Genomic DNA, 14,222 nt, shown 5'->3' on the forward strand with positions numbered 1-14,222 from the left:
AGAAAGCACTTGAAGAAATAAAATCTTCCAATCATTGGTTCTGCTATCTGGCCATACAACCATAATTTGTTTGTTGATGAAGGGTTTGCTCCAGATGAACTTACAGATCGCCCACTTGAGACAGAAATCAGTGAAACGACAGCTGGCTCAGATTTAACAAATTCTGCGGTGCCAGCTTCTTCAGCAGCTGAAGAAACAGTTAATGCTCACTCAGAATCAACCACCTTTGTGATTTCGGCATCTTCAGAGATTGACGAAATATTCAATACATCAATTACACTCATTAACACCGTGTTAATGCGTTGATTTAATTTTATTATCAGTGAATATAAATTAAATAGAATGGTGAAAAAGTTATAGGGATATTCACTTTTCCCGGGTTAATTATTCGCTTTGCCCGTGCAAAGCGAATAATTAACTATATTTTCTTCCTCAAATCATATCACTATCAGTAGTTACGAGAAACAAATTGCTGTTTTGTAGATATGTGGACAACATGTGTCACAACCAAAGTCAAGAAGTTTTTATTTTGGGAGCACCAAAATATAGCCTGTGGCTTTGTTTATTCTTTGCTTATCCGCTTGGCCGGATTTACCCTACGTATTGTTGCAGATTAAAATAACCGTGCTTCCTTAACCGTTCGAAATCGGACGCCTGATCATATGAATTTCTTTTTATTCAAAACGATTTCAAGAACCATATCTTTTATTACCATCCTTCGTGAATACCCTTCAATGCATTTCTTTTTGAATAATATTTATATTCGCACTTGACAAAATTTGCTCTAGAATTCGAAAGACAAGACTTACATCAAATATGTGGTCGTAGTCGAATTCACGGAGTTTGGGAAGCGCCTGCAGAACCACGGTAGCTCCTGCCTTGGTGACCGCGGTGTCGGAGACGATGAGACGGAGCAGATTCTGGCACTGGCGATTCCCGTCCTCTGAGATGCAAAGTTGCACAAGTCCCCTGTCCGTGATGGGAGTGGAAGCGAGATTCAGCTCCAGTAGGTTAGGACATGCCATTCCTATCTGACCTAGCAACTGCAACAAAGAATCGCGTGAGAATGTGAGATTACCAGTCGTATTGTATCATCTGATTACGAGGACGGGAATGGTGCATTTCCATTTTTTTCCACAGGCCATAACTAAGTTATATTCTGACAAATTATTATCTATCCATATTGCATAGAAGTTAATTAAGTATGGTCTTATTTTGGGCATAGATTCAAATTTTATAATGTATATGAGGAAGTATTATGATTCTGCAAAAGAGTCAAGGTCGAGATATCCGAGTAAACAGATAAACAACATTCCAGAAAAAGATACTCCGAAAAATTGCTTTTGGGCATGTCGTGTGTCTGTGTACAGCGATTTTTTTCAAACCACTGAACGGATTTGGTTCATATTCATTATCTAACAGTCAATTTATCCGGGTATTGTTGTTGTTTAGTCAACTGTCCGAAGAGAGGTCTGAACCTCACAAGTGATACCAACAAGGCACCACTTATGAGGCAAATAAGCCAGGAGGTAATGCTATAGTGTGGTCAGTTCCTTTCTCCACATCCGGGTATTATTCACATTAAATACATTACAATAGGAAATTAAGAAGTCTTTATTTAAAATAAAAGAAGTCAATAAACTCAAAATTTATCCTAAGTACATGCTTTTAGATTTTGTTTCTAACATAGTATGAAGAAGTAAATGTAATTAGTAACTCAGTACGTCCCTAGACTTTTGTGTCACGGAGAAATTAATTGTCTGCATAATTATTTATATTTTTCATCGCAAATTTTCTTAATTTCAACATTTACCAAGCCTAATTAGATATATTCTGAGTAAGCATTACTTCTAGTTATTTACGACTGGTGTTATGAGACATTTTCTTTCGGCCGTGAAAACATTTGTTACGTGTGGGTGAACAACTGCCATGTCTGTCTCAAATGCAACCGGGTTGGTTTTCCAACCAGGGTTCGATCCCCATTCAGGTGATAATGGAAATTGTGGTGGACAAAACAGACGTTTCACAGGGTTTTCCTCCGAGTATTTCCGTTCCATTCATCATTCCACCAACACTTCACTTTCCCTTATGACCCTTTTGTCATCTGTCAAAGAAAAACAAGTTGGGGTGTAGTCTTAGAGATACTACGGGTTTCCGATGCTGGTATTGGAAGTACTTGAGGCTTATCAGGTACTCGTCAGAGGATGGGATGTAGCTCTGTCGAAGCTGAGCTATTTTTCATCATCTGATTCACGAATGCCACCTGTCGCTCTTAGAAAATCAGGGCACATTTCTTACAATCTGACTAAAGAAACTGTAAGTGCAAGCATCCGCCTCGTGTCCAGCCACTCGAAAAACCAAGTCAAGTCAAGCCAAGCCAAGACGATAAAGGAATAAAGGAAAAATTAAAATGAAAAGTGACACGGTTTGTTAGGAGTGTTATAAAAATCGTTAGTAATATTTACTTTTCACGTCTTTACCACTTTCGTGTGTTACTTTCCTGATTACAAAAATAAATTAGAAAGCTTACAATATGCAAACAGCTATTCTATGTCATTTTTTAATTAATTTCACATAGGGTATAAGAAAAAACAAAGCCAAACTTCAGCAGGAGTACCTCATATGTACAGAAGAAAAAAGGATGTAACATGAGTCAGGAAATGCTTAATTTCTGAGTTATTAGATTTTAAGTTATGATTTTGTGCACTCTATAAGATATGTAATCTGCAATTGTCATAATCACCACGTGTAGGCAGACACTAAGATCATGCAAGTTAAAAAAAGAGCTTAAGTCGTAAATTGAGATTATGTAAGCATTTACTTTTCCGCTGAATGGCTTCTTTTTAGCATAATTAATCAAGATGCAGCAACAACTTGCACAGAATAGTGAAATATGAATATTAAAAAAGCGAAAACTAGTTCAAAGTATTTTGCACAAAAATTGTATTTAACCTTTACAGTAAGAACATTCAGCTGCGAGTGACTTTACTTATTTATTTTGCACAGTTGTTGTGCCCAGGGATTATGATAAGCAATATATTTTCACTTTAATTTGAAGTAACGAAATCGTATGCAATACATGCGAAAGAGCTCCCTTTCTGTTTCGACAGATTACAGAGCACAGTTTAGTTAACGTCATCAAAGTCACAGTCCAGTCCTTGAACATGCAGAAATGCGTACGTTTGCATCTTGCATTTTATCGCGAACTCAACTTAGCGACAGCTGACTTATGACGAGACATTTTAATTAGCGATGATTCCGAAAGTCGGAATTTTCATTGGTCAAATCAAAAACAGATCCAGTCGTGAAAGTTCCTTGAATCCGTATTGTTTTAAGTAACGACCGGAAACGCCGATTTGAAAAAATGGTTAAGAATCAGAAGCGTGGTGTTTAGTGAGTGCAATACCGTTTTTTTTTCAGAACATTCGCGGGTAAAATAGCGTCATTCTCTTACGTCACAAAGGACGCGGTTCGAGAGTTTATAAAAGGACATGAAACATCGAAAACACATTCATTAGTTATTGGTCAAGACAGCGGTCATGGAGTAGCGCTACCTACGTCCAGTAAAAAGTTCTGAAAATGGCATCGAAAATGGGATAAACTGGGACCAGCATTAGGGTTCGCCCTACTATTTATTGTAAGTGAAATCATCAGATCATTCTTTAAACTTTTCATTTAACTAGTTATCTTGGTACTTCAGAATAAACAGAAATTTTCATACTTTCCAAATCGTTCAAGAATCAATATTTTATTTATAGTAAATTGAAATTTTTATTAATAAACTTAGTAATAGTGAATTTCTACACTTGTGATTTTTCCGAAAACCTGAGATAACATTCTAAGTAGGAATCCCTCCTATCCACAAGAAAGAACAGTTTATAAAGTATAACGCAGTGTTTGATTAGTTTGTGTTATTTTGATAGAAATTATAACTCGCGATTATCTCGAAGATAAGCCATCCGCCCTTGTCGCGGCAAGCGCCACGACAAATTACTTGTGTCAGATATGATAGAGCTTAACAATAAATTATGGTGTCAGAAATGCTATAATAAATATTGTTGTCAGAATTAATATAGTATAACAAAAAGTTGGTGTCAGAAATGGGCACAACAAAATATTGGTGTCAGAAGGGGGATACGACGCGAACTGTTTATAGATGTGTTATATTCAATTGCGACCTCAGTGAAAATTTAACTTCTTGATTTAATGTGACCTAAGAAGATCACAGGTTTTGGATTTTCCAAGCGTAGATGCAATCTGAATTAATATTGATAAGCATTAATGCAATTACCCTCGTATGTACTGTGTAGTGTATTTCAATGCTTCTAGTGAAATAGAATGTGACTTATTGTTTTGTACCACTAAAGTGATAAAATTAAGTTTTAGTTGAACTGAGCAGCTTGAGCGAGTATATGTCCCTTAACGTATAACCATACATAACCATAATGTACGTACAGTGTATTGAATTTATTATTCCGATAATTATGCATTCATTTCTTTAATTGCATACGCAAATTGATTGAGATCTTTTTTCCTGAAACTTTACCAATATTATCAGCACTAAAAATATCTTGTTTTGAAAAATATTATTTAAAAATTTGTAAAATGGAAACCCATGAGCAAATTATAGACCGGCTAAAAGCTGAATTAGCAGCAGTTCACGCCTCACGAGTTCGTGTTAAGGATTTAACAATCGCTAGTTCCTTGAAAGAATGGAATGGATTACCTAATAGCCTTCCAGTACCTGAATTCTTTAATAATGTAAATTCTGCAGCTAAAATGGGAAATTTGGATGATGATGACAAGCGGCACATCGTCAAACTAAAAGTAATAGGCCCTGCAGCCGAATTTTTAAATAGTAGACCAGATTTGATTGAAGATGGCGCTACATATGAAAATATTCATATCGCATTTGAAGAACGTTTTAAAGAAAAGCTTCCAGATAATTTTCGTTATACTCAGTTACAAACCGCATCTCAAAAGAAAGGAGAAAATCCTGAAGCATTTGCCGATAGAGTAAAAGCCCTCAGCCTGAAGACAATTAAAGATGAAGGAAACGAAACCGAACGGAAAATATTAGCTGAAGAAGCGGATAGACGCCTTCTAGCAGCTTATATCGCTGGCTTGAAAGGTGTAATAGGAAAACGGTGCAACTCGGAATGCCTAAGAATATGAAGGACGCCGTTCAATTAGCTGTAATTGCCTACAATATAGAAACGAATGGAGGGAATAGGCACGAAGCAATCCCTAGAAACGTTTTCTCAGTAAACGATCAGATAACTTGTTTTAATTGTAACAAAAAGGGACACCTATCTAGATATTGTCGCAGCAAACGACAACAGATGAGGGGTAATTACTCTGCTCACACAGCTCAGCCTCGAACAGCACAATTTCAAAAGGGAAATAATTCCAAACCCCTGAAGCAGTTAGGAGTTATAGAAAACCACTTACATGTTTTAATTGTAAGAAAGAAGGACACATTGCCAAGTATTGCAGAAGCAAGAAGAATGTTTTTCAAAAACAAGTTAATAATTCGGTAAACTCAACCGCCTCAATGTGCGCACCGGCAGAGAGGCAATAAAGCTACCTTCTCTCCTTTCCATGGTAAGACCTCACACAGAAGCTCTCATGGTAGAAATAAAAGTGGACGGGATTAAACATAAATGGTTAATCGATACAGGTGCCACAGTATCGATAGTACAACCAGGTGTAGCAGCAGCACCGATTAAGTCATTGCAAATGGTAGCGATAGGGGTAACGGGACATCATCTTGAAATCTAGGGATCTCAAATGATTGAATTTGAATTTAATAATGGTGTACGAAAGCGGCACGAGTTTTTAGTGTGTCCAATGTCGTTTGGACCGGAGGTATTAGGCATCCTCGGTCTTGATTTTATGAGAGAAAATAGTATTTCTCTAGATGTTCTCACTGGTAGACTGAAAACCGAAGCAAGATGGGTAAACCTGATAAACGAATCGACGCGTTGCGAAAGGGTAGGCGTGTTTGAATCCGGATTGATCACCCGGAAACGTTCGACGACCCACAAACAATCTGTTTTAAACGTGAGTCCGCCGTATCAAGTAGAACGTGTTCAGAGGGAACGATAAGTAAGTCCTAGGACAACCCAGTCCCTTCAGAAGTTTAACATGTCTAATGAATTAAGTGTATTTAAGAGTAAGAGAGTTACTATTCCGCCTAGAAGTGAAGTTACTTTGTTGGGTAATTTTAATAAGACATTGTGGAGAAATAGCTCACCACTATTTCAGAAGGGTATTTCGACTCCGGTACCCATGGTAATGGACCCCAGTGATTTTGGTATTTTTTATTTATATTAATAGGTTATTTTACGACGCTTTATCAACAGCTGAGGTTATTTAGCGTCTGAATGAGATGAAGGTGATAATGCCGGTGAAATGAGTCCGGGGTCCAGCACCGAAAGTTACCCAGCACTTACTCATATTGGGTTGAGGGAAAACCCCGGAAAAAATCCTCAACCAGGCAACTTGCCCCGACCGGGAATCATACCCGGGCCACCTGGGTTCGCGGCCAGACGCGCTGACCGTTACTCCACAGGTGTGGACGATTTTGGTATTAACGGAGTGTATATTTCTCGTATGTTAGTGCAGATCGCCCCAAGTGAACAGTTTCCCAAGGTTCCGGTGAAACTTATAAATTGCTCAGGTGAAGCAGTAGGCCTAGAAGCACCTCGAAATAAGTTGCTGGGTACTACTCAGGTAGTCTCAGTCGAAGACAAAGAGATACGAGAATGTGATAGTGAGAACATGCTGACTACATCAACGGCATAGTCAGTTCCGTACGTGCGAAAAATGAATCAGAGTCCTCCCATCAGGCAAACATGCTAGAAAGCATAGATTTAAGTCATTTAGAAGATAACGAAAGAAAAGTTATTAAGAACGTTCTTATGGAATACAAGGACGTATTTCAGGACCCTAAGGACAATAAGTTAGGTTGCACTAGTAAAGTAAAACATAGGATCGATACAGGGAACGCGCATCCTATGAAAAAAAAATCCTTACAGATTGCCACATAAGTATAAAGAAGTAGTGAAGGAGATGATAGAAGACATGTTAGAAGAAAAACATAATTCGACCCTCATGTAGTCCATGGAGTGCACCGATTGTGTTAGTACCAAAAAAATCTCCCGACGGTTGCGATAAAATCCGGTTGTGTACTGATTTTCGAGGTTTAAATTTAGTTACTCACGGTGACTCATACCCCATTCCCAATATAGTTGAAATATTAGAAAGTCTCTCTGGTACAAAGTATTTTAGTAAAATTGACCTTTACAGCGGCTTTTGGCAAGTGGAAATCGAAGAAAAAGAGAAAGAAAAGACGGACTTTAGCATCCCACTAGGTTCTTATGAATATAACAGAATGCCATTTGGTTTGGTTGGAGCCCCAAGCACATATCAGAGACTAATGGACGGAGTACTATCCGGCCTAAAGGGCGTATCTTGTTTTGTGTATAATGATGACGTCATCCTGTACAGTTCAACCATAAAAGAGCATGCTGAAAGACTTCGAGAAGTTTTACAAAGATTAAGAGAAGCAAATTTAAAAGCACATCCTTGAAGAGTACATTTGCCTTGCACGAAATCGACTATCTCGGACATGTAGTAGATAGAAATGGCATCCGCCCAGATACAAAGAAAGTACAAGCTGTACAAGAATTTCCGATTCTTAAAAATGTTAAAGAAGTCCGCTCATTTCTTGGCTTAATTGGTTACTATCGCAGGCACATAGCAGATTTTGCTGAGATTGCAAAACCACTTACCTAACTTATAATAAAAGATAAACAATTTGTATGGCTAGAACCACAACAAGAATCCTTTGACATATTAAAAAAAGGCCTTGTGCGGTGAACCTATTTTGAAATATCCCGATTTTAAACAACCATTTATTTTACTGACTGACGTCTCAGGAGTTGCCCTTGGAGCAGTGTTATCTCAAAAGGTTGGTTCGGAAGAGCATCCCGTAGCATACGCCTCTAGAGTTTTGAATAAAGTTGAACGAAATTATAGCACGACAGAAAGGGAAATACTAGCTCTTGTATGGGCCACGAAACATTTTCGTTGTTATCTATATGGTCATGAATTCATAGCCGTGACCGATCACGCAGCTCTCCGCTGGTTAATGAGCTTAAAGGAACCAAATTCTTGATTACTTTGTTGGACTTTAAGACTTTCTGAATTTCAATTCCAAGTTCAATACAAACACGGTAAACGTCACCAAAACGCTGACGCTTTATCCCGAACGCACAATGTTTTCGCTATAAAAAGTGAACAGTTAGACAGTCAATCACTCAGAAAACTTCAGATAGCAGAACCAAAGTACTTGGAATGGATAGCAGATACCGAAAGATTTAAGTTAGACGAAAACGGTATTCTGTTTCGTTTCGATACAAAGCAAATGAACTCAGAGCAACGGTTAGTTGTTCCTTGTCCTATGAGAAATTTGATTTTGAATACTCACCATGATACTCCTATTGGAGCACACCAAGGTCAAAAACGTACATTGGAATTGCTTAGGCAACGATTTTACTGGCCGAATATGAAAACCGATATTGAAAATTATATCGCGAAATGTGTATCTTGTAACAAGAGAAAGACGGGTAGACACCCTATAGCTCCGTTACAGAACTTTGCTACTTGTTTAAAGCGTTTTGAACTAGTAAGTAAGTATGGACATAGTTGGTCCATTTCCCAAAACAACTTCAGGTAACACATATTTGTTGACTTTTATGGACGCTTTCACAAAGTATAGCGAAGCAATCCCGATTCCTGATCAGACTGCTGAAACAATAGCTAGAGAATTTGTTACGAAGATAGTAGCACGACATGGCACCCCGAAAAGCTACTTACCGATCAGGGTAGAAACTTTTTGTTTAAATTATTTAAAGAAGTTTGTAAATTGCTACAAATTCAAAAAATACAAACGAGTCCGTATCACCCTATGACGAATGGCTTAGTGGAACGCAGTCATCAAACGTTCACTAACATGTTAACACATTTTGTACGTGCAGATGAGAAAGATTGGGACAAATGGATAGCAATAGTCCAGATGGCATACTGGAGTCACCACACTCCGTAACAGGATATTCCCCACATTTTTTGCTTCATGGTAGTGAAATGCAGCTCCCGTTTCCTATCGATATCGTACCGAAATTTTCGAGAAGTGACATAACCGACGACAATGTTGAAGTTTTAGCAGATAAACTAGAAAAAGCTTACAAAGTAGTAAGAAACCGAATAGCTCGAAGTAAAACCACACAAGCAAAGCAGTATAACAAAGATCCTAGAGTAAAGTTTCGTTGTCTCAAGGTAGGAGACTATGTATTTCTACACTCTCCAGTGATTAAGAAAGGTGTAATGAAAAAATTGTCGAAACCATGGATTGGTCCATTTCAGGTTGTAGAGAAACTGAATAAGGTGAAGTATAGAATTAAGTTCAAAAATGGTAGAACACAGGTAGTGCATATAAACCGGTTGAAATTATGTCCCCCAGAGTCTGAAATTAAAGAAGGCAAGTTTCGTCCCCTGCAAGCAGACGAAGATAGTAGTTTCAGTGAAGCGGAAACTGTCGAAATAATAAGAGACAACCCGAAGTCGTACGAAACTCCCCGTGAGGAACCAGCAGCGGCGGATAGTGACGACGGATGGTCTATGGAAGATGATATTCCTCTTAGTCAGTTACGTGTTCCCCAGAGTGATGATTTCGATGAGGAAGATGACATACCATTAGCACAGTTAAGAGATCAATTACAGACCGCACCGAGAAAGGTAATCACTCGAACTAATGACCCTACCATGACAAATTCTGATGTGACGTCTCCTTCCTGTGTTTCCTCCCGCCGTGATTATGTGAATTCAAATGATGATGATTATGATGATGCTAATTTAGGTAATGATGAGGTTAATGAACCCGTGGCACAGGATAGTGATGAAATATCCTATCATAGATATAATTTACGTTCCAGACCGATTGATTAGATTGTTTTATATCAGACCGTACACTCGCTACTACACTCCTGCTCACGGTAGTAGTCTGTGACAAACTAGGATTTGATAGATGTATGGTATTCTTAAAGGAAAAAGACATATTACTATCAGGAGATAAATGGATGTTAATAATGGACTTTAATATGGAATCCTACGATACTATTTTGAGAAATCTGACGGAGAGTTTGAATTATTTAGAACAATTAATTTCAAACGACACATTTGTTGTCAACGCGCAAAGACAATGGGAATTAGATCAGAAACATTCGAACAACCCTATTGCTATATGTGATTCGGTCGATAAAAAGAGCAAGAAAGCAATTGACAAGGTTATGCTGAGAGTAGCCGAAATTGAAGTAGATTTGTTCCACAAAGAAACGAATCGTAAAAGAAGAGGTCTTATGAATATAGGTGGTTCGTTTGCAAAATTTTTATTCCGAACCATGGACTCAGACGATATGGAACGTATTGATAAACAAATCTCCAAATTACATGGTAATCAAAAAGAACTAACAGAAATTATTGACGCTCAGATAACATACGTAAAGCAATTAAATGGAAAAGTTGAACAAAATCGCAAAGCTCTACAGATCACCGTTGAGATAATAGATAAAACTATGTCGGATATGCATAGTCTTGTAACCTGACTTGCACATGTGTATACCATGTCTTTATCCCTGGTGTCATATTCCGTTCATATTTTAGAGAACGTCCATGTAATAGAAAACACTTTAAAAGAATTAGTTCACAATCTCATCGAATTTAGGCAAGCCATTGATATAACCGCTACTGGTAGGCTAAGCTCATACCTCCTACCACCCCACCTGATGGCTACGATCTTAATTAGAATCTCATCAAAACTTCCCGAAGGCCTTACCTTGCTATCCTCTGTTGATACAAGCTCCGTATTTTTGTATTACACGTTAGTTCAAGTCCATGCATTAGCTACTCACAACCGTTTGCGTATTTTTATCGATATACCCCTTAAGTCCAGTGACAGGTGCTTTGAAGTTTACCGTGCTCGTTCGTTGCCTACCGCAACTAGATTGAATTCATTGGGTTCAAGTGTCATCATCGCCGAAGCTCCGTACTTTGCCGTCACAAGTGATAGGCAATTTTATGCTCTCATGGAAGAGAATGATCAATCTCAATGTAGAGATGAAATGTATATGTTATGTCCTCCAGATGTTGTTATTTTTTTCAGCCTCCTCGCAATCACAATGTTTAGCAGCTTTATTTTTGGAAAATCCCAGGAAGCAACGAAACCAGTTGGACCCCACAGGTGACCTATCCAAAGTGTATCCAAAGTGTCATGGCGGAAAGCAGCTAGCAGCTAAGAAAACGCTCCTCACTCAAGTGTGTTTTTTGAAGGTGTATATAAGTTTAAGAGTAATAGAAATAGTCGTAATAAGTTTATTTATAGTCGATTGTTCGGTACATTAATTAAGTTCTGTATTATCATCATGACCCGCGGAAAGAAAAGCGAGGAATCAGAATCAGTAGAGGATGTGGTGAAGCGTGTTGTGAAGGCAACGTGGGCAGAGGAAGCCATGGCGCAAGGTATTGCCAACCTTATACGTGAGTCGATTTGTGAAGAACTAAAAAAAAACAATCGAAATGAACACTTCTGTAATTCAGGACCTGAAGAACGCACTAGCAGAACGTGATATCAAAATAAAATCTCTGGAGGAGAAGCTAGTGAGGAAGACGGACGATCTGGAGCAATACCAGAGAAGGCAGAGTCTTCGCATCTTTGGAGTGGAAGAAACTGAAGGCGAAAACACGGACTGCATCGCCAGAGACATCGCCGTAAAGATTGGTGTGGAACTTAGTGACACTGACATCGATCGCAGTCATCGTGTTGGACGTAAAAGTGAAAATAAGCATAGGCCAATAATAGTTAAGTTTGTTAGTTATCGAAAACGCAGTGAAATGTATCGCAATAAAAAGAAGCTTAAAAATAGCGGTATTGTGCTTAGAGAGGATCTAACCCAGTTACGGTACAAACTTTTACAGGACTGCATCACACGTTTCGGATTGCGCAATGTATGGACTGTTGATGGCGCAATTATGGTGAGCACCGAAAATGGAAAGAGACGTATTACATCCGCAGCAGACATTGAGTGTTGAGTGTTTTTTCTCTTGTGCTAGTTTTAAGTAAGCTAACCAATTAACCTATAGAATAGCTGCGCTAAGTGGTAAGTACAGTTGTTAGTTTCAATAGTTCGTAAGTTGGCACCATTGAAACTCCGACAAGTGTAAACCTACCAACAACCCCTAGCGAGTCACCTCTGGCTGTAACTCACCCTCTTTTAACAATAGAGCCAAGCCTGTCTAGGAATGTCACCGACCCTCCACTTTCTCTTTCCACACCGACTACAGCTGACCTCCTTAAACAATCTTTCACTTCCCACCCCACTAACCTTAATGTAGCACACGTCAACACTCAAAGCGTTATTTGTCATTTCAATGAATTCTATTCCATATTCGCTCCAAATGATATGCATGCAATTCTAATTTCCGAAAGCTGATTGAAACCTACACTGTCCTCTTCTCTTGTAGATATTAATGGTTATGTACTGTGTCGAAATGACAGAACAGGCGAAGGGGGCGGCGGTGTAGCAGCTTACATTAGATCTGATCTTCGACCTAAAGTTATTCTTCATTCTCCCTCAGAGTACAGTGCACGGCCTGAATATTTATTTATTGAAATTTTTGCAAGTCTACAAAAGTGTCTTCTGTGCGTTGTCTATATACCACCGAAGATAAATCATTTAACTGACGTAGAAAATTCACTTTTAGACATTTTGCCGCTTTATGAACACGTTGTAGTAATGGGTGACTGTAACAACAATCTTCTAGTAACGTCCCCTTCCAGTGTACGGCTCTCAAACATGTTTGCGGTCTGCAATATGACAATTCTACCGCTCCAAGCCACTCATCACACAGAGACTGCACAAACACTACTAGACATCATAGCAACTACAAATCCCCACAAAATAATAACGCACGGACAACTACCGGCGCCTGGGATTTCTGCACATGATACTATATTTGTAGAGTATTCATTGCAGTGTCCTAAGGCAACACCAAAACGCATTCAGTATAGGGATCAGCGACATATCAACGACGCCTCTTTAATTTCTGACGCGTTATTACTGCCATGGCGTGATGTTTGGACTCTCCGTACAGTAGACGAAAAAGTACAAGCTTTTAACAACCTTGTTATTACATTATATGACAAACATGCCCCAATAAAAACTAGACGCATTACGAGACCTCCAGCTCCCTGGATGACTACAGAAATCCGATCATTGATGAGAGACAGAGACGAAGCTTTTCGGAAATTCAAGAGACTAAAAAGTGACATAGATTTCTTGCGGTACAAGCGACTAAGAAATATGACCACACAGACGATTAGAAATGCTAAGCTTAGACATGCTAACAGCCTCATTGAACCTGATATTAGAGCATCCGATATGTGGAGAAATGTTAGGTCAATGGGACTGGGACAGTCTAAATCACAAATTGACAATACTATTTGTCTAGATGATTTAAACAATTACTTCACATCCACCACTACCCACGCACCTGACGCCGCAACGAAACAATAGACTATTAATGAATTAATCTCTACACCCGCCCCAGCACGAGACAAGTTCTTCTTTTCCTACATAACACCTTCTGACGTAAAATCAGCACTAAAGCGCATCAAGTCAAAATCACAAGGAGTAGACAATATAAATATAGAACTTCTGAACAAAATTATGGACATAATTCTTCCGACACTAACTCATATATTCAATGCATCCATAATGACTTCACATTACCCAGACATATGGAAAAAGGCTATTGTTCGTCCCCTTCCTAAAATGAAGTTACCTGTAACACCTAATGACTATAGACCAATTAGTATTCTTCCTGTTGTCTCAAAAGCTTTGGAAAGAATTGTGCACAAACAACTGACAGATTACCTCAATACTCACAATATTCTTGACCCTTACCAATCAGGCTTCAGAACGGGACACAGCACATCGACTGCACTACTTAAAGTGACTGAGGATATACGTGAAGCTTTAGACAAAGGACAGATCACAATACTAACACTTTTAGACTACTCCAGAGCCTTCGACACTGTAGATGTTGACTTACTAATTGCAAAATTAAGAGTACTGCATTTTTCTGATAATGCGTTAGCGTGC

General features: G+C 38.6%; 1 protein-coding gene across 6 annotated transcripts in view; it reads right to left on the reverse strand.

Annotated features, from left to right (window-relative positions):
- The window catches only part of LOC138707980 (F-box/LRR-repeat protein 2-like), a 1,260,080-nt gene that overhangs the window by 398,354 nt on the left and 847,504 nt on the right, over positions 1–14,222 (reverse strand). For all 6 annotated transcript variants that reach the window (XM_069838068.1, XM_069838065.1, XM_069838066.1 and 3 more), the window contains one exon: positions 810–1,043. In XM_069838068.1, the coding sequence (XP_069694169.1) occupies positions 810–1,043 (234 nt within the window). The remainder of the gene's footprint in view (positions 1–809; positions 1,044–14,222) is intronic.

This window comes from Periplaneta americana, chromosome 10 (assembly GCF_040183065.1).
Source record: "Periplaneta americana isolate PAMFEO1 chromosome 10, P.americana_PAMFEO1_priV1, whole genome shotgun sequence".
Taxonomy (NCBI): domain Eukaryota; kingdom Metazoa; phylum Arthropoda; class Insecta; order Blattodea; family Blattidae; genus Periplaneta; species Periplaneta americana.